We start from the raw sequence: 19,012 nt of genomic DNA on the forward strand, positions 1-19,012 counted from the left end.
TATTCAGGGAATGGTTTGGGGTTGCAAACAGGTGGGGTCTTCAGGGATGTGTTTCCTTCTTTTTGAAGTATTTCACTTCACCCTTAATGGAACGTGCTCTCGCACAGAGCCACATCAAGCGTCAGCAGCACTCTTCTGCTGTCCCTCGCTGTCAACAAGAAATCTGTGCTTAGAGAAGGGGGGACACATCAGCCTTTGAAAGTTGAACAGAGGCACAGACTCACAGGGCACAAAACCAAACAATTTGCATCTTGTGGAGGCCCTGGAGTAGTGAAATGTCTTTTTCCACACTTTTTTTCGTTCCTCCCATCAGATTTTCCTCCGCCGCGCCAGCAGAAGTGCAGCTCCAGCAGCGAGTGTGTCTGTGCAGAGTTAGCACTGGCAGGTTTTAACCACTGTGTTTCTCAGATGTGCTGCATGAAGGGGTTGAGGAAAAGCAGTGTTTTTCTGGCAGTGGGTTGTACACGCCATCTCCTCTGATGGTCGCGTTTCAGAAGCAGTAATTGTTCCAGGCTGCCACATGGCATCCAAAGAAAAATGCTCTTGTAGATGCTGCTTCAGACCCGGGTGTTGAGATTCCTGTGAAGCTGTCAGCTCAGGACAGACAGTGGTGTCACTCCTTAGAAAGAAAATACACTGCTAAAGGGACCCATTTTCCTCTGTGATTGTACACGTTCCTGTTTCCCTGAGCGTGTCATCCTGGCAGATCTCTAGGATGTGTTTTCAGCTTTGCTCTCTGTGATCAGTTTGGCCTCACGCTATGGTTTATGCTGTGAAATTCTCAAAATCTTGAGGTTTTTGGTCCCTAACAACACTGCCCTGCACTGAGGGCATCCAGCCAAGCGACAAGTACAGAAGGCAGGGCAATAATTAGACTAGTGCACCCTTGTGACCAAGCTAGGGTTTACTGATGGTCACTGTCACCTCATGTATTCGCCATCCAGCCAAAAAGGAAACAAAAAAACCCACAATAAATAAATAGTTTTAACCGAGCCCTGGGATGAAGGCTATTTTCAATTTTACCTTTCACGTTTTAATTGTATAGCAATAATTTTGCAATAGAGTTGCCGATGGCAAACATGCAAAAGACATTAACTTTATTTATGTTTTGGATTATTAATGTGGCTGTTAAAATTCCTCCAGTTAGTTTTGATTGAATTGTTTTTTTGTGCGATTCTGTCGTTTAATGGAGCGGTAAATAAGAATTTCTGATAATGAGCCCAAGCATCTGTCACAACAACCTGGCGCTGGTTATTAACATTTCCATTAACGGCAGGGTGGGCAGTGATAATATGGAAACCACACAGTTAGAACAAAATAAATAGTTGGTGTCAGGCTGAGTGGGTGTTAATTACTTTTTTATTTTATAACTCTGGGGGGAGGGAGTATTGGTAGAAAAGTGTGACTTATGAAGGTCATTCTCTCTTAAGAAAGAAGTCTCCAGAGGAGCAGCTAACCGGCGCTATCCAGTGCAAGCGGTGAATATTTTATCGCTTCTATTTATGGCCCAGAAAGGGGCAGAGAGAAAAGAGACAACTTTCTCAGGGGGTCTGACAGAAGGCTATGGCACTATGAACACAGAGAAAGGAGAAGTGGAGCCTTTGTCCTGCCTTTCTCTTCCCACTTCTGCAGTTTGACCAGGACACTCTTCAGCACCTTTCCTGTGAACAGAACAGGAGCTGTTTTGTTAAAACCTGCCGGAGGCTCAGACAGCAGGCTGGGAGAACAGAGTGTCCTCAGTAGCTGCTGGGGAGGAAAATCCACCTGCACCAAGTGGGGTCATGACAAAGAGAAGGTGTGGAGTGACCCAAATGCACTCAGAAATTGGTTTTCTAGCACAGCACAATGCAAAGAATAAATGCCATCAGGAGCCAAAGAGTGCCAGTGTGTGCATGTGGAGGTGTAATCAAAGTGGAGCTAATAAAAAGTCATAGTAGCAAACTAAAAGTCATTCTGTCATACATAAAATATTAGTGCATTGATTAGCAGCTGACTGGGTTTGGAGGTAATTTTAGGCAGTATTTTAGCCCAGAGTTTTGCTGCTGAGTGGCATTTGGGCTGATGGTGGCAAGGGCTGCCTTGCTCACCAGGAACAGTTATCAGGAGCACTGTACACTGCCAAAGGTGAGCCCCAAACTACCAGGGAACCAAGGCAAAATTTTCCTTTCTTTTTCAAAGCTGCTGGCAGGATTGAGTTGGTTCAGTGTCTAAGCCAGCCTGCGTGGAACAGAGCACAACCACATCCCGAGGCTCAGCTGCTCCTCACTCCTCTTGTGCCGAGACATCCCGATGACGCAGATACCCCGGGCCTGGCTCATTGCTGACTTGTGGCATAAACAGAGCCTGTCCTGGTCCTCTTGCAAATGAAAAACCTGGCTATGAGCTCATTCTGCTTGTCACTGTTAATTCTTCTGTCCTCCTTCCTCCCTAGCACCGGCGCTGGCCCCACAGAACATCCAAGTCAACTCCCTTTCTGCAAGCCAGCTGGAGCTCACCTGGGACCCCCCTCCTGCCGACAGCCAGAACGGGAACATCCAAGGCTACAAGGCAATTCTCCCATTTCTGCTGTTTTCATTTATCTTGCTTGGCATTGCTATTTACTTGTGAGAGAGCTCTACAAAGTGCAGTCGCCCTCACCACATAAGGCAAATTAGAGCAGTGCTCAGACTGCAGCAGGGAACAGCAGCAAGTCCCAAAACCAAAAGGAAGAGAATGAGATTGGGAGGGGGAAGGAGAGAAAAGGGAGTGTGTGTCATTATTTATGGAGAAGGAGAGCATGGGGGAAACAGGGTATGCAGATAAGGAGGCAGCTCTGCTTATGCAGGCAACGTATCTGCTACAAAAAGCAACACAGCTACACAAGAGCTGGGGGCAAGAAATGTATTGAAGAAAATTAACTGAGCTTTCCCTCCATCAAATGCTGCAAGCCTTTAGGAAGAGCAGAACTTTCTCCCAGCTGGAAGCCTGAGTCAGGTCAGATTTTGGAAGCATTGCTTCGTTTCCTTAACTTTAGCAAAATTAAATCAGAGCATTAATTGCGTTTGGTTTGCAGGAGATGAGCACGTTGCAGAGACACGCTGCTCAGCATCTCCAGCATGAGAATGGACCCTCAGAGAGGGGGAATGGGCAAGTCTACAAACACTGGAGCTTGGCTTGGGTTCAGTGTCTGGCTCTGCCTCTCTCCATGAATTTAGATCCATAAGTGAAGGAAAGCCAAGCCAATGTGAATAATCTGGCATCCCTTCTTGGCACTAACAAGCATCCTTATATATCAATCCCTGTCCTTTCCCTTTTGTACGTATATAGATGGCTTCAGCAGCTTGGCTTGGAGAGCCAAGGTGGAGTCTTGCCTTGGCTTGTTCTCTCAGCTCTCTGGCTTGCTTTGGCCTGTTGCAATGCTCTCGCTGCCAGGCCTGTCCAATAAGTAGGGCTGGCACCAATTTCCTGCTTGGAAACAACTTCTCTGAAGGCTAATTTTATAGCATCAGGGTAAAAATTATATAATGGAAGAAGGGGAGAAAGCACCTCAAGGAACTTTAGGGAGAATCTTTGTTACCCTCTTCAGGAAGGCATTTTCCTGGCTGTGCTGTGAACACCAGTGGTGTGAGTGCTGTGTGTGTGCAGAGGGGAGTTATGGACCATCAGGGTGTGTCAGGATGCCAGTGCTGACAGGCAGCTTGCATTGCAGGGAGTGCTTAAACTGACCTCTCCTCAGTGAACCCTGGCAGCTCATACCTGCTGTCATTAAGCCATATTCTTCAGCCTTTCCTCTATTTTTGAGTGATCTACTCAGCTACGTGGTCATTAGACTCAGGGACTAATTTCCTTAGCAGGGAATTTGCTAAGGAAAAGATTTGGCATGTGCTGAAAAACCTGAGTATCCCAACTAATAGAGGAGTCCAGGGCAAGACTACACTGTCTTTCTGGTTGTTTTGTAGCTGCAGTGGCCAAATATTTTCTAGGTGTAGGATATAGTACAACACATGACAGGATGAAGAAAATGCCTTCCAGTTGTGCCAGGGGAGGTTCTGATTAGATATTAGGAAAAATATCTTCACAGAAAGCTTGGTCAGCACGGGAGCAGGCTGCCCAGCGAGGTGATGGAATCACCAAGCCTCAAAGTGTTCCGAAGGCAAGTGGATGTGGGACTTGGGAACACAGTTTAGTGGCAAACCTGGGGATTGATGGTTGGACTCATGATCTTCGCAGGCTTTTCCAACCTTAACAATGCTGTGATCCTGTCTCGCTGTCCCAACAGATTTATTACTGGGAGAGCGACGCTCTGAACGACACGGAGAAGGTGAAGGTCCTTTTCCTCCCGGAGACCAGCGTGCGGCTCAAGAACCTGACGAGCCACACGCGGTACCTGGTGTGCATCTCCGCCTTCAACGCGGCCGGGGACGGCCCCCGCAGCAGCCCTGCCCAGGGCAGGACGCACCAGGCGGGTACGGGACCGAGTCCTGCTCACCTGGGCACAGCCAGGGCAAATGGGGCACGCAGCAGGGCAGCGCTGCTTGGATTTGTATTGTAGAGGTCTTGAAAGCAGGAAAAAAAAATGTCTCAAACAGGTGGAGTTGAGGAAAGGGAGTGAAACGGCTGAAATGAGAACGGAGTGGCAGAAGGGCCAGTCCCTAAACTAAGCTGGTCCAGAAGGAAACAGTCTGTGGCTTTGTGTGTGGTTTCTGCTGCCACACCTGGAAATCAGAAGGAGTTCATCTCCAGTGCCTGGAAGTTGCCCTGATGGTCCTGTGAAACAATTAGCATGTTTTTTTTAATTCCTCCCTGGTTTTTTGGTTTTTTGGTTTTTTTGTTTTTGTTTTTTTTGTGTTTTTTTTAATTCCTCCCTGTTTTTTGGTTTGTTTGTTTGTTTGTTTTTAAAGCTGTATCAGCAGCCTCCCAGTCAGGCTGAGCAGTCCCTGTGCTGGATGTGCTGGGAGAGCTCTGGCACAGGGTGAAGACAATGCCCTTGGTGGTGGCTGTGAAGAGGAGATGGCTCCCATTGCACCCTTCTGAGAGCCCTTCCCTTCCGTGCCCTCTCTCCTTGTTTGCTCTGGAGGTTCAGTTTTACAGCTGACTGGCTGTATTTTTAGGACAGGCTGTGTTTGTGACTGATTACAGGACATTTGGATACAAGTGAAAAATCCCATTCTCAGCTTGCTTCCTTTAGATTTAGGCTGGGCAAATAAAGCAATGTTTTATAATATATATGTATATTAGATTGACTCCTGCTGCTGCAATTCAATCTGTGTGCAATTCTTTCAGCACCCAGTGCTCCCAGCTTCCTGGCCTTCTCTGAAATCACCTGCACTACCCTCAACGTGTCTTGGGGCGAGCCAACAGCAGCAAATGGAGTCCTGCAGGGTTATCGAGTCGTCTACGAGCCTCTGGCTCCTGTCCAGGGTAAGAAAGACCTCTGATCATACATATTCATGGGGAAATGACACAATGGTGCTATAGGACCTTTCATCTCTGCCCAATTTCTTACTTGCTCTCTGCTGTTTTCCAAGAGAAGCCAGGTGGCAAAGGGTAAATAAAACAATTCCACTTTTGCCAAAATGCTTCAGTGAGCCATAATATTGTGGAATATAGTTTTTGTCTTGTCTTCTCTCATTTTCTTGCACAAACTATAGTCTGTGTGATTTGAAAAGTCATTTTACAGCCATCATTACCTGGTCTGGGCGAAGAGGAAGTTCAGCCTGGGAGTGCCTGATTGTCTCCACACTTTGCCTTTGAAACTGCTGAGTAGGCTCCATCCCAGAATAGTTGTCAGGCACATTTGTGTTGCTTATCACATCATGTGTCACTTCTGTTATCACAGAGATTGCCCAGGCATCAAATGTGCTGGTCATCACTGGCAGCACCTCTGCTGTGACAGGGAGGATAACAGGACAGAGACGTGGCTGTGTCTCTTCACACGGAGTTTTCAGGCAGCATTTTTAACCCAGCACCAGAGTTCAGTTAAGCCACAACAATGTGATGGCCACAAACGTTTCATTAATTTGCCAGAAAAGCAACAGAGAAGGATTTGGCAGTTTCTCTGAAAACAAATGTAAATTCATTCCAAAGGTGAATTAGAAAAGATGACATAGTTTGTGGATGGCTTTATTAATATTTTTATATTCCTGGTAGATTGCCAATAGTTCAATAGGATGTCCAGCTTTGGCAGCATGACAGCAGGGAGAGTAATTTCAGCCATTGCCAATCCATTTTAAACTCTTTTCCAAAGAAATAAGGATATCAATCACTTGTATTTGCTTCTCCTGTAAGGAATAATGATCTATATTGTCTGAATATCCATGTCTCAGGCACAGAGAAGTTAAACTCAGGATTGAAAACACCAGAATAAAAGCATGGTCAGCCTTTATGGCTGGCAGGTCTGAGCAGAAAGAGCTAATACAGGAAGCATTTCCAATTCTGACCAAGAAATGTGGACAGGGTAGGCAGGAGGTTCAGGCTGATCGGGCATTTCCTCCCTTTTCTTCATTCCTTCACAATGTTCAAGAATTCATTTTCCCCCCCTGAAAATATGGAAGTGTCAGATCGTGTTTTCTCTGCATGTATTTGACTTAACATTCTTCAGAACCTTTGTTGTCTTTTCCTGTCTTCCCCACCTCTGCCTGAGCTACCCCTGACTCCAGTTTGTCTCTCCTTCCCCTCTGGAGGATTTCTGATGTGAGCAGGAAGGTTATGGAGGGCTCTTCCTCAGATGCAAAATATTTGCCTAAATTTATTTTCCAGTCTTTACCCACCATTTGCTCTTGTGTCAACATTTTTCTTTCAGCAAACATATTTATTCTCCTGCCATGGAAAATAATCCCTTCCTCGATGCTATCATTTTCACAGATTCACAAATATTCCAAATTGGGAGGGACCCACATGGATCATCAAGTCCAGCTTAAGTAAATGGCCCACATGGGGCCAGAGCCCCCATTCCTCCATGTGAGCACTGCAGTGTACCAACCTGGATGGGCTGGAACCTCTTTTGGAGCTTTTCTCATTCATATTTTGGCTTTCCACCCATCCTTGATTTTTGGCTGAGTGTCTTCCCATGGTGACACCTTTTGCCTTCCCACTCACCAGCCACCACTCACCTGCCCATTTTTCCAAGCTTTCCAGCATCAATCTCTTCTTTAGCACAGTCTTATCCCTGCTTGACCTTTTATTGTTTAAGATTTACACTGTTATGTTTTACACAATAATAGACAACGAGATTGCCCCAGAGCCTTTTTCAACAGTTTTTTGGGGTTTTTTTTGGTTTTTTTTTTTCTTTTTGGAACATAACTTCAAAATGACAAATGCCTCTTGATTTGTCTCAGAGAAATGAAATAGTTCACCTGTGGAAGGAGGGAGCACTTTTACTGTATCCTTGTTAGCCAAGGAAAGATTCCCTGAGTTATAAATTGTATCTGGAAGAAAACTTTGAACAGAAATTGCTTGGACATTACTCTTTATTTAAGTGATTACAACTGAAAGTATAATCTTGATTTGCATAAAATAAGCATCTGGGTTGAAAACATCTTCCTTCTGCATTTCTTGGAAAGATAAACTAGCAAGCAGCCATTTCTAGTGGGAAAAACCTTCTCCTACTTCCTACCTTCTTGGTTTGAAATGTGTCATGTACATACAGACCCAAAAAACCGCCAGAAAGACTCTCTAAATTTGAACTTTTTATTCTGTAAAATCTTTTATAAATCAAATTCTTTCCATTGACTTACTTCTAGAAAACTTCAGTGAAAACCAGAGCTTTTGTTTCCAAACCAATCATTGCCCCTCAGTCCTTTATGCAGCATTGAGAACCTAAAGGTGAAACTTTGGTGAAAGGAGCAACTCTGGTTTTAATTGATCCATGTAAGAAAAATTCTGAGAGAGTGAGAAGAGTGAAACACAAGTCACAGCTCCAGCCTTGTTTAAGCTCACAGCACTTTGGTTGCATCCCCTGTTGCCATGGCATTTGGAGCCCCAGGGTCCTGGTGAGCTGCACATCCTTCACTCTGCATCCACATGGGGATGGTGGATATTGCAGGATGAGATGATGGAACACACCTGACCCTTGTTCCTCCTCCAGACCATGTTGGAGTTTATTTGGGGAAGCAGCAACAGAGAAATGCTTGCCTGGGAAGCAGTCTGGAATGTGCACTCCTCTTCGTTTACCTCCTCCTTTCTTCCCAGAATAATTACTGAGGTTACATGTAGTCTCTTGGTAATTTCCCAGATGTGTTGTAAGGTTTTTTCCTTGTCAGTACCCACTTATCAAGCTTAAACTCTAATTATACTTATCAGTGCTGAAAATTGCCTATTATCACTACTTAAACTCCTGCTAATTGTAAGAAATACTTTCTTAGCAAACTGTTAGATGATTTTACTTACCATCTAGATGTAATAAGCTCCACTTGATTTCTATTTTTGCATTGAAACTCCCTCTTATTTTTTTACCTGTGTGGCTGTTCCAGGGGTGAGCAAGGTGGTGACTGTGGACATTAAGGGGAACTGGCAGCGCTGGCTGAAGGTCCGGGATCTCACCAAGGGCATGACCTATTTATTCCGAGTGCAAGCCCGAACCATCGCCTATGGACCTGAGCTGCAAGCCAACATCACAGCTGGGCCAGCAGAAGGTGAGGGGGGCTATAAAAACAAATCATAAGTCACAGATCACTTCTACAAACACGGGGCACCAGCAGAGAATGGTGCACTCAGGGCTTCACATGAATTTCCAGCTCCAAGGAGAAGCTGAGTCACGGGACGTGATTCAGTGTGTTTCACAACTGCCATGAAAAACATGTTTCCTTTTTTTCCTGAAACCTAGAAGTTTAATGTGAATAAACAAAACACTGTAAATAAATCATAATGCAAACAGGCCAGCCAGGGATTTCCAAGCTGCAGCCTGACAGTGCAGTCCATAATTCTGACTGTACTGCTGTGCAGTGGGAGGCAGGACTGGAGTAGCTGCTGAAACCAGCAGAGATTCCTGGATGCAAAACCAGAAAGAATTTACAATTGTTCTCTCCTGACACGTTGGCTTATGCAGAGGGAGAGATCTGTGGATTTCCTGCTGTGTCAAGAGCAGCTGCAGGGCAGCATTCCTTGCTTGGTTCAGTGCCTGTACCCAGAGCTGGTTTTCTTATTTGATCAGTGACTTTGATAAATAGATAATCCAACGAGGTAGATGCCCTCCAATGATACCAACCTGTCAGGTAAGTCACAGAGCATCAGTGCAGTGGCCACAGCTCTGTTTGTTTGTATCCCACTCCCACAGTGTAACTCTCACACCACACCACAGACCAAGTGTAGATCAGCAATCCTTTCTAACGTGGCCATGGCATCTTCCCAAGCCAATGGGCAGTGCCTGTCCTCATGAATCTCTTCATGAACCTCACAGGTAGGTTTCACCTCTGAAATGAGAAATAGCAGCAGCAATGGATAAAATGAGAGTCCTTTTTCTCTTGTCTTCTTAACACAGAAGGTGTAACCCTCCCTTATTCTTGGGGTTATCCCCTGTAGGGCCATGAGTTGGACTTTGATGATCCTAGTGGGTCCCTTCAACTCAGGATATTCTATGATCCTATGACCTGTAAATCCCATTGATATATAACTGCTGGTACTGGAGCTTGTGAAAAAATCAGGTCAGTAGCCCATAGAGCTGGTTTATGTTGCATATTTGTTGACCAACACCACAAGATAATTTTTCCCCTCTCTCAGCAGAAGCAATTCATGCTGCAGTTTAATGCCACCTTCATTTGCTACTCTCCTTTCCTCCTTCAGGGTCCCCTGGCTCCCCTCAGGAAATCCTGGTGACAAAATCTGCTTCTGGGCTGACGCTGCAATGGACTGAGGGAGATTCAGGAGAAAAACCCACAACTGGCTACATTATAGAGGCACGACCCTCAGGTAAGCCCCAGGAAATGCAGGGGTTTGATGTCATCATTTCCCTTCCTTCAGCCCCTGCTGAAGTGGAGAGGTTGTTTGTCATCCCAGTAAGGTAATGGGATTTTGTGAGAGAACGTGTTTCCAGTAATATTAAGATATTACTGGTTTATTATGTAGTTTAGCACATTTTCTCCTCTTTAGGAGCAGTCACAGAAAATTACCCCGACTACTCTGGCTTTCAATGTGCTACATCACTGGAAAATCATCCAACAGATGAACTAATATAGTTAATAATTAAAACTCATTTAAATGCTTACAGCATCTTTCAGGAGCAAGAACTAATAAGTATTTGCGAGCTGTATTTTGAGGACCACAGATAGAAATCTGTCTCCTTCTGCAGCAGAGCACAGCAGCTAATTACTGTTTTAATGTTAATAATAGGGCCATGGCTTCAGCAGCACACACACATTTCTTCCCCCATTTGTTCTGCAGGGAGATCATTGAGGCGGGGGGAAGGAATCCCCCATCACCACAGCTTTTCTTGGTGCTTTCCCAGAGCTCCTTTGCTTCTGGGATTTGCAACTTAGTAAAGCTCTTCTCTGCTTTTTTCCAGAATATTCCCCCACTTGGACAAGGTAATTTTAAAAGTCAGTGTGTGCTCTGGCCTGATCGCAGCTTGGTATCCCTTGGAAATTCAAAAAGCACAGATTTCCTGGGAACTAAGTCATTAAGGAAAGCCAGCGAGTGCTGCCAGGCATCTGTGTAATCTCCCTTGATAACTTCCTTCCACTCTGACAGGGGATGTTGATAACCACGCTCTGGGTACAGTTTTCCAGCTGGTGATACCTCCACCTGCTCCTTGTTCCACACAGGCTGTGTTTGATGTCACCAAGTCAGAAGCTTTGCTGAAGTCAGGATATATGATGTCTGCTCTTTCTCCTCTATTGACAAGGTCTGCTACTCTGTCACAGAAGGAAATTAGACATGATCTATACTTGACATAAGCATCTTGGCTGCTTGTTCTTTCTTTTTCACTTCTAGGTGCTTGCACATTGCTTGATTATATATTGATTAAATGAATGCTTATCTGTTTGATTATATAGAAGCTTGTTTGTGTCTTGAATGTCAGGTTGCATTTAAAACCAATGATTTTAATTACATTTAACCAGACCAGTAAGAAAATTATTGAGGTCATCTCTGAAGATGTAGATTTCCATACCTGCATCTGATAGAATTTGCTCTGTAGTGAGGCTCTGCTCTGATCCTAAAAATTATTTCTTATTTCTGTCATTTAACTTGACAATTGCTTTCAAAATAAAAGCAAGGGAAATACATACCTTCTCAAAGCACTGGGGTTTCCCAGAATGATCAAGTTTGCTTTCAATTAGAGCCATGACACTGCTGTGCTTCTACTTCACCTTCATCAGCTTTTTGAGTTCTGTCCTTATTTCTTCAGAGGTAGAAAATATTTTCTTATTTGAACAGCATTGTTAGGTAGCAAGTTCAACCAAACCTGTTCATTTAAAATCACTTGCCAGCTTACATTTCCCCCAGACAGTGAGTCAGAGTATTTTAGGGGGAAACCTGCAGCCCGTGTACAGATTATCTGCAAGCTTGGAAATCCAGCTCGTGCAAGTGGTGACATTGGAAACTCATCCACTCAACTCCTCCTTGGATGTGAACCAACATTTCACAGCTCATGGCCAAGGATGCAGGATTTGGGGCCCACTCCTTTTGAGTAGGAAGAAAATAGTCCCTCCAAGGCAGGTCTGAGCTGCATTAACCCTGGGTCACTTCTGCTGGCCCCACTCCACTGATCCTGGAAGCGCACACAAGAGGTCTTATTCTCCCGCTCTTGCAACCTGACTGTTGAGTCATTTAATTCCTCTTCAGATTATTTTAATCCTATTCATGCTGCTGTAGCAAATGAACTAGGCATTTGTATGCTGGATTCTCATCCTTCGTTCTGGTTGCAGCTGTAGGAAGCGTGAAATGTGATCCAGGAGAGGAGACAGACTAATTGGAAGATTTGCTTATTCCACCCAACCGGCGGCTTCCTCTCTGTGCTGCTTTTCTTCCTCATCTCTGCACGGAAGAGTCTGAAATCTGAATTACGAGCTTAACAAAAGCAAGGAACTAATTCTTCCTCTCAGGGCTGGTCATTCAGAGCAGCTCCTGTTTTCATATCATTCTAAGAATTTGCTTTTGCATGTTGATTTATACAGGCAGTAGAATGTGGATTGGAGCAACCTTTGTTTTTAAGGAGGAGTTGTTCCAAGAGAAGAGCAGTTGACTTGTGCTCTTCACATAAAATCAAGAAAGGAAAAGATATTTATCCTTCTGAGGTCAAAAAAGGGGGCGTTGAGCAGACAGATGAAAAGCTTTAGCTTGTTGCCAATATTTAAATGCAATACCACTACCTTAGTGTTTCGCATCTCAAGTGTCATCTGTTATAGGCCTCATTACCCCAAACGTTAAATGCTGTATCATCTCATTTTCCCTGCTGTAGCTCCCTGCCAAGACTCTTCCATCAGAGTAGGAGGATGGCTTTCTGTCAGAAATGGCAAGCCCTACTCCCTTTTGTCACTTCCCTTTGAATTTTTCGGAGCCCTGCTGGGTCTCCCAGGGCTCCTCTGCCCTGCTGGGTTCAGCAATGGTGGCAGCAGGCAGCTGAGACTGCTCATTTGATTTCCCTGTTTCTCTGCTGGCTTTATGGAAGGTGACCAGGCTCAGTACCTCCTCTGCATTTTGAGTACACTCACACACAGGGATGAAGCAGGCAAACCAATATTTTTTTCCAGAGTGATCTGTGCTAGAGGAAGACATTACAGAAACAGAAGAGTTTTTCTTTTCCTTCAACTTCTCTGTCCTTGGAGAAATGGATTCCAGTTCAGCTCCTTGTGCATTACAAAAAATGCAATTAAGCAGGTTCTGTCTCTGCCACTGTAAGTGCTCCCCAGACATCAGCTGGGCTGGCTGAGGAATGGAGAATAGATTGTGCCCTCAGCTTTTACATACAGAGCAAAAGACGAATGGCACAGCGATGTTAAGGTTCCCAGTGCTGCTGGGAGGAATGGAGAAGCTGGCTTCACCCCTTTTTTCACAGCTCCAAAGGTTCCCTTTTCCCACCCAAAGGTTCCTCTCACTGTGCTTTAGTGGTGGGCACGTGACCTGTGCATTCCCAGCAGCCTCACCCACAGCTCCCAGTAACCCCCATCTGCAAGGGAGGTGTTTGTGAAACACCCTGGGGATCCACAGACCAGGAGTGCCCCTGGATGTGGAGCTGCCCCATGAGACCTCCATCCACCGATCAGCCTGTGCAGAGCAGCTGTGCAGGTGTTGGGTCAATCTGCCCCACAGAATCATTTAGATTGGAAAAAACCCTTAATGCCATCAAGTCCGACCTTAAACCAAACTCTGCCACGTCCACCACTCAACCATGTCCATAAGTGACACATCTTCCTGGCTTCTGTCACCTCAGAAAGCGCCTCCCTGACCCAGGACAAACAGAGGGAGATTTCATTTTCTGCTTCCTCTCCCCACCACAATGTTGGACTTTATGTGCTTTTGCCAAGCAGGGGATGATGTCAGGCAACTGGAAGAGAATTGCACTTAAATGGAATGGTCTGGATAGGAAGGCACCTTAAAGATCAGCCAGTTCCATCCCTCTGCCATGGGCAGGGACGCTTGCTATTAGACCTGGTGGCTCCAAGCCCCATCCGACCTGGCCTTGGACACATTCAGAGGATGGGACAGCCACAGCTGCTCTGGACAGCCTGTACCAGGGCCTTACCACCCTCACAGGCAGGAATTTCTCCCTGATATCCCATCCATCCCTGCTCTCTGGCAGTTTGAAGCCATTCCCCCTTGTCCTGTCACTCCATGCCCTTGTAAAAAGTCCCTCTCCAGCTTTCAAGATGATGAGTCCCATGAAAGAGACATTTAGACTCCATCTACTTGGAGTGGGAATTGTCTACCTCATAAATGCTGGGTTCTGCTTCCCACGCCCTGAGGGCAGCTCTCACTTTACTTTCCTTTCTGGTGTCTTGAGTAGTGTTTTTCTGTTTTCTTCCTTTTCTATTTATTTTTAACCAAATGAGGGAGCGCAGTGTCAAACATGGACACGAACCAGCAGAAGTCAGTAAATTCAAAGTGAAGGGTGCAGCTGCATCCCCGGCATCTGCCATGGGGCCTTTTTCACTTCTGCTGGCGAGCGACACACCGGGGCTGACAGTTTGTCAGCCTTCACTTCCCATTCTTGTCCTTCCACTGCTTTGCATGATAATCCAGCCCTTTGCCTCTGACAAGCACAGCCACGTTTTAATTGTGTCCTCTGTAGGAGGAACACCAGTGGCTTTCAGCCGGGCCTTAACTCTCAGCAGCTTCTCCTGTCATAAACCTTCTAATGTGTAATTAGGAGGGAACTTTATGGCCCAGCTCTCCTGCTCTGAGAGGGGATGGCTGGTGTTTAAAACCCAAATAACTGACAGCTCTCCGTGTCCTGGGTTGTCAGTGGCTGGATTTAGTGGAGCTGGGAGCCTCCCTGGCTGAGTGACAGCTTTATTTAGCGTGGAGACCCTGATTAATGGCCTGTGACGCCAGGCTGGCCCACGGGAGCAGAGCAGCTCCTCTCCAACGTGGGTTGGACACGGTGTTAGGGCAGAGGTGGCTTCACCTTCCCCTGTCACTCAGATCCCCTCCCTGTGCCTGAACCTCAAGCTCAGATGGGACAGAGGCATTGAGGCTGGGAGGTGAAGAGCAAATCTCCCATCAGCAGGAGTTAGGATGGAGCAGGGCTGGGGAAAACAAGGAGCAAAGAAAAATTTTTCTCTTTTGAGGAGCACTTGCTTTTCCATCACACGTTTAAGAGGCTGAGTGCCCAGTGAAAGGCCGTGGGGAGTGGAGATGGGGGACTGATGTGACTGAAAAGAAAAAGCAAAGGCAGCCTCCCTGGGGATGTCCCTCTGAGCCCTGCACCTGAGCCCTGTTTAGCATTGCAAACTTGCTCTTCCCAGTGGTTTCTAAGAGTTAATACCCAGCTGATGTCCCAGCCATGGCATGTGCACCTTTCATCCCTAAACTGAGCAGAAAATGCTGTGTGTGGTACACTAATGATTTTCCACTGAACTGAAAGGCCAGTCTTGGCTGTCACAGGTGACCTTCTAATGAATTCTCTTTCAGCTGAACTTCTAACATTTAGAGCATACCTGGTTTTGAGGTTCTGAGGATAGGGGGAGAGGTGCACTGAAGGAATTCACAAGTGTGTGTTCAATATTTAATCTCAAAGTTGCCTACTGGAATAAAGTGATTTTTTTAGTTTGGATATATCTGATTGTGATCATTGTTTACAAAGAGGAGTCTGGATGTTCCAGATGGATATAAGATAAAATAATTGAGGCTCTGGAATTAAAAATCTTGCTGGTCAGGCCTTAGGAAGCCACAGGCTGTGCTGTGGGGAAGATGTAGGACATCTGTCCACTGTAGCTGCATCAGCACCTCTCTGGGAGGGAAGCCACAGGCTGTACTGTGCTTAGGGGTCAGCAGTGGGGAAGATGTAGGACATCTGTCCACTGTAGCTGCATCAGCACCTCTCTGGGACCCCAGGGATAATGAGCTGGGTCCATTTTAGAATAATTAAGGTTGGAAAAGACCTTCAGGATCATCGAGTCCAACAATTAACTCAGCACTGACAGACCTACCCCAGGGAAAAAAACCAAAGTTTTGACAAAGATTCTTTCAGTGAATGAAAGGGAGATGGGCCTGTGTGGCCACCTGCCAGAGCATCTCTGAGTCCCTGTGAGACAGAAATACCTCTGAAGAAACGTTCACCAGCATCTTTTGCTGCCCCACACCATCACCACCATAGCCAAGGGGACAGAGAGAAGGAAATGCAACGCTGACCTCTCAGGGGTGGTTTTCCCAACTTACTGCAAGCTCCACAAAGCAGTTAAATTTATGCTTCTTGGTCTGTTGGGTTTTCTGCACTGTGCACCCTGATAGGTTTGAGAAAATGAGTGAGAAAGTATGTGTCTGAGCAGTTGTGTTTGTTGTAATGAGTGCTGAACATTCACTTTTATTGTTGCTTTTTCTTCCCCTATTTAAGTGGCTTTGAATGCAAACAAATTGCTTTTCAGACAATTCACAATGGGCTCAAATTCTCTTATTGCTGTTTACAAATGTGTTTATGAAAGCTTAGGCAATTCTAGCAAATATGGCAATATTTTATAGGCATGAGATGCATCTTCTGAGTATTGGTGGCTGCAACAATCCAACTTTGAAAATGCATCCCTCACTCCACCCTCTTCAGAGAAACTAAATCCCAAACTCCTGTTTTTATTACATTGTAACTTTATGTGGTAAAATAATCTCAGCTTCTATTGCCCTGTAAAAGGGAAGTCAATATTTTATCTCTTGTTTTACAGCCATTGTAATACCCAGCTAATACATAACAATGGTACATTATGATAACTTCATTATAGTCTGACCATGCTGGTGAATAATGTATCGGTCCGAGTTTTAAGCATGGCAGGAAAATTACCTATTTTTATTGTTCTTTGGTGTTTCTCAAATGCAGCTGGAACAATAACAATCCAGCCTGCTTTTTGCATCTGCTGAGACTGCCAATCCTCCTGACCAGAAAAGCTGTAGTTTGGGGCTGTTACTCATTGTGTGTGTCACCAGACGTGCAGCGTGGTGCAGATCACTGAGCCAATATTTACTGGTGCCAAAGCTAAAACATTCACATGGAAATGCACCTGCAGTGTTAATCAATCCATCTTTGCTGCTATTCCCTGTGGCACAGGAGCAGGCTGAGGGCCAGATCTTGCTCTGTTACCCCAGCACAGTTCTGGAATCGCTGCAGTGGCTCCAATTAGGTTACACTCAGGTAAAGGCAAAGCAAATGAGAACAGATTCCTGCCTCACTCTGCAGCAGCAGAACGAGTCACTGAGGGTAACACTGCTGGCTCCTGCTTTATTGTTACCTTGCTAACACCTGGAGCTACAGAAGACCTGCTGCCGTTGAGCCGCGCAGTGCAGACGACTCTTTCAAAGCAGGCAGCTCCCACGCTGAAGTCGTGTCTGTGGAGAGGTTATCATCCTATTCCCACTGCTGTGGGACATGGAGAGAAAAATAGATATTGTTGGAACAGCTTTGATAGCTAAAAGCCCAATGGGATGCTTGTGAGGTCAGGTCTGTGAGAGCTGAGGGTTTGGCCCCATGTGTAGACAGAGATTCCATTTTCTCAGCAGAAATGCTAGGCACCAATTTTTACTGGGAAGCTAATCAGTCAGATTTATGTTTGATTCCTACCCTCACAATTTTTGAGTGGTCTTTTTAATTATAGTTGGTTTTGTTGCTCCTGGTACCAGCATCCGTCTCATTGAAAGTTCATTCCATTGTAGTCAAGTGAATGTGAGGTTACAGGTGTGGATCAGGGATGGGAATGGTGCCTGGTCAGGATATGAGTCAGGATTAATGCCATTATGGCTGTGGAGAGCCAAGATGAAATGCTTCTGAAATGCTCCCATCAGAATGGCATTGTGCTTCTAGCCACTTCAACAGCTTTATAAAAATAAACAAAACTCATTTCTGTTTAAAACTGCAGAGCACAAAGTGCAGCACAGTCTTTGTGCCATGCAAAGAGCTACTCACTGTTGCTATCATGGAGCAAGCAGCACTCCAGTGACACCAGTCCCCTGGCACCACAGAACCTCCCAGGACTGGTATTAGTCTAAGCCTCACTTGAGTGCTTCAACAACAAAGCAAATTTTGCAGTGTAAAAGGCAAGCAAAACCTTTGTGATTAGGACTCATTAATGTTGCCTTGGGTTTACGTGATCTGTCAAATGACAGATTGCTGATGGGTGACCTTACCCAGTCAGGAGGGAGTGGCAGCTGCTCCAGCCAGCTCAGGTCTCTGTGGGTGCTGCTGCTGATTTCACAGACCTCTTCCATCTGGGCTATGGAAAGCTCCCATCCTGAATGAATGCATTCACAGATGGGGCGTTCAGGGCATTCTGACATTTGTGTGTACCACAGGGCAGCCTCCCTGTGTGTCCCTGCCTGTGGCTCCAGCACACCATTGGTGACAACCTCTCTCACTGAGCAGGTGGAAGTGCCAAGGCACAGAGCTGATGCCATTTCTCTCCTTGCTGCTCTCCTAGATGAAGGACTCTGGGATATGTTCGTGAAGGACATCCCTCGCAGTGCCACCTCCTACACAGTGGGCCTGGACAAACTCAGACAAGGAGTCACCTATGAATTTCGGGTGGTCGCTGTCAACGAGTTTGGCTATGGAGAGCCAAGTGTTCCTTCTGTGGCAGTATCAGGTAATCATGGATTTTTTTTTTTAAGTCTTTTTAAATGGAATTTCCTGAGGCTGAGGGAGAAGAGGGGCAAAAGGAACAAACCAGACTCTCTTGTTGCAGCAAATAATCAAGGGCAGCTTGTTTTCACTTATTTTAGGATAAAACTGGAGTAATGCAGTGGTGAATTAAGGTTTGAAATTACAGTGTGTTTGATTCTCAAGAGGAAAAATGTGCATGTGCCATTTTTAAGCTTGATAAAGAACCAAGAACCTACTCAGAGTGTTTATGTCAGATCTCTTGTCATAAGACTAATTTGTAGAGTCTGCAATTTGTTTGATTTTTTTTTTTTTTTTTTTACCCTGGACTCTGATAAACATTTTCTGTGTTATTTTGTCTTTAGCTCTCACAAATACAGAAGTGCAGTTTCATATTATTCGTGACAATCCTCTGTGCTGGCAGTCTTGTTCCAGTGTGATGCCTCCAGTCCCCCTCCACCAGAACAGCTCATCTGTGATGCTCTGGGGCTCTTCCCACTCTCCCTGCTCTCTGTGTTACTCCCAGTAACAGGGCTATGACCTAAATGTGCTTCCCAAACCCCTGTGAGCAGCCCAGCCCTCTGGTTTTCTGAAGGGGTTTGAATACCTTGAAAATCAAATTCCTCTCAGCTTGCCTGGGCTGGGCAGCTGGAGTGCCTTGGCCTGTGGTGAGGTGAGAGACCTTGCCCTTGGGAAGGCTTTGCTGGGTCTCCTCTTCCCCCACTCTACTCAGGTTGCTTTTGAGCCATAGGTTTCATCCTTGCTGTGTCAGCAAAGACAAGGGGAATAAAAGAACCTGATAAA

The 19,012-nt window shown here is 45.6% G+C and overlaps 1 protein-coding gene across 4 annotated transcripts in view; it reads left to right on the forward strand.

Annotated features, from left to right (window-relative positions):
• The window catches only part of SDK1 (sidekick cell adhesion molecule 1), a 384,804-nt gene that overhangs the window by 349,046 nt on the left and 16,746 nt on the right, over positions 1-19,012 (forward strand). For all 4 annotated transcript variants that reach the window (XM_041401548.1, XM_041401551.1, XM_041401550.1 and 1 more), the window contains exons 36-41: positions 2,432-2,547; positions 4,259-4,445; positions 5,263-5,400; positions 8,451-8,612; positions 9,760-9,885; positions 18,030-18,194. In XM_041401548.1, the coding sequence (XP_041257482.1) occupies positions 2,432-2,547; positions 4,259-4,445; positions 5,263-5,400; positions 8,451-8,612; positions 9,760-9,885; positions 18,030-18,194 (894 nt within the window). The remainder of the gene's footprint in view (positions 1-2,431; positions 2,548-4,258; positions 4,446-5,262; positions 5,401-8,450; positions 8,613-9,759; positions 9,886-18,029; positions 18,195-19,012) is intronic.

Source organism: Onychostruthus taczanowskii, unplaced genomic scaffold, assembly GCF_017590055.1.
Source record: "Onychostruthus taczanowskii isolate IOZ18803 unplaced genomic scaffold, ASM1759005v1 scaffold19, whole genome shotgun sequence".
NCBI lineage: Eukaryota > Metazoa > Chordata > Aves > Passeriformes > Passeridae > Onychostruthus > Onychostruthus taczanowskii.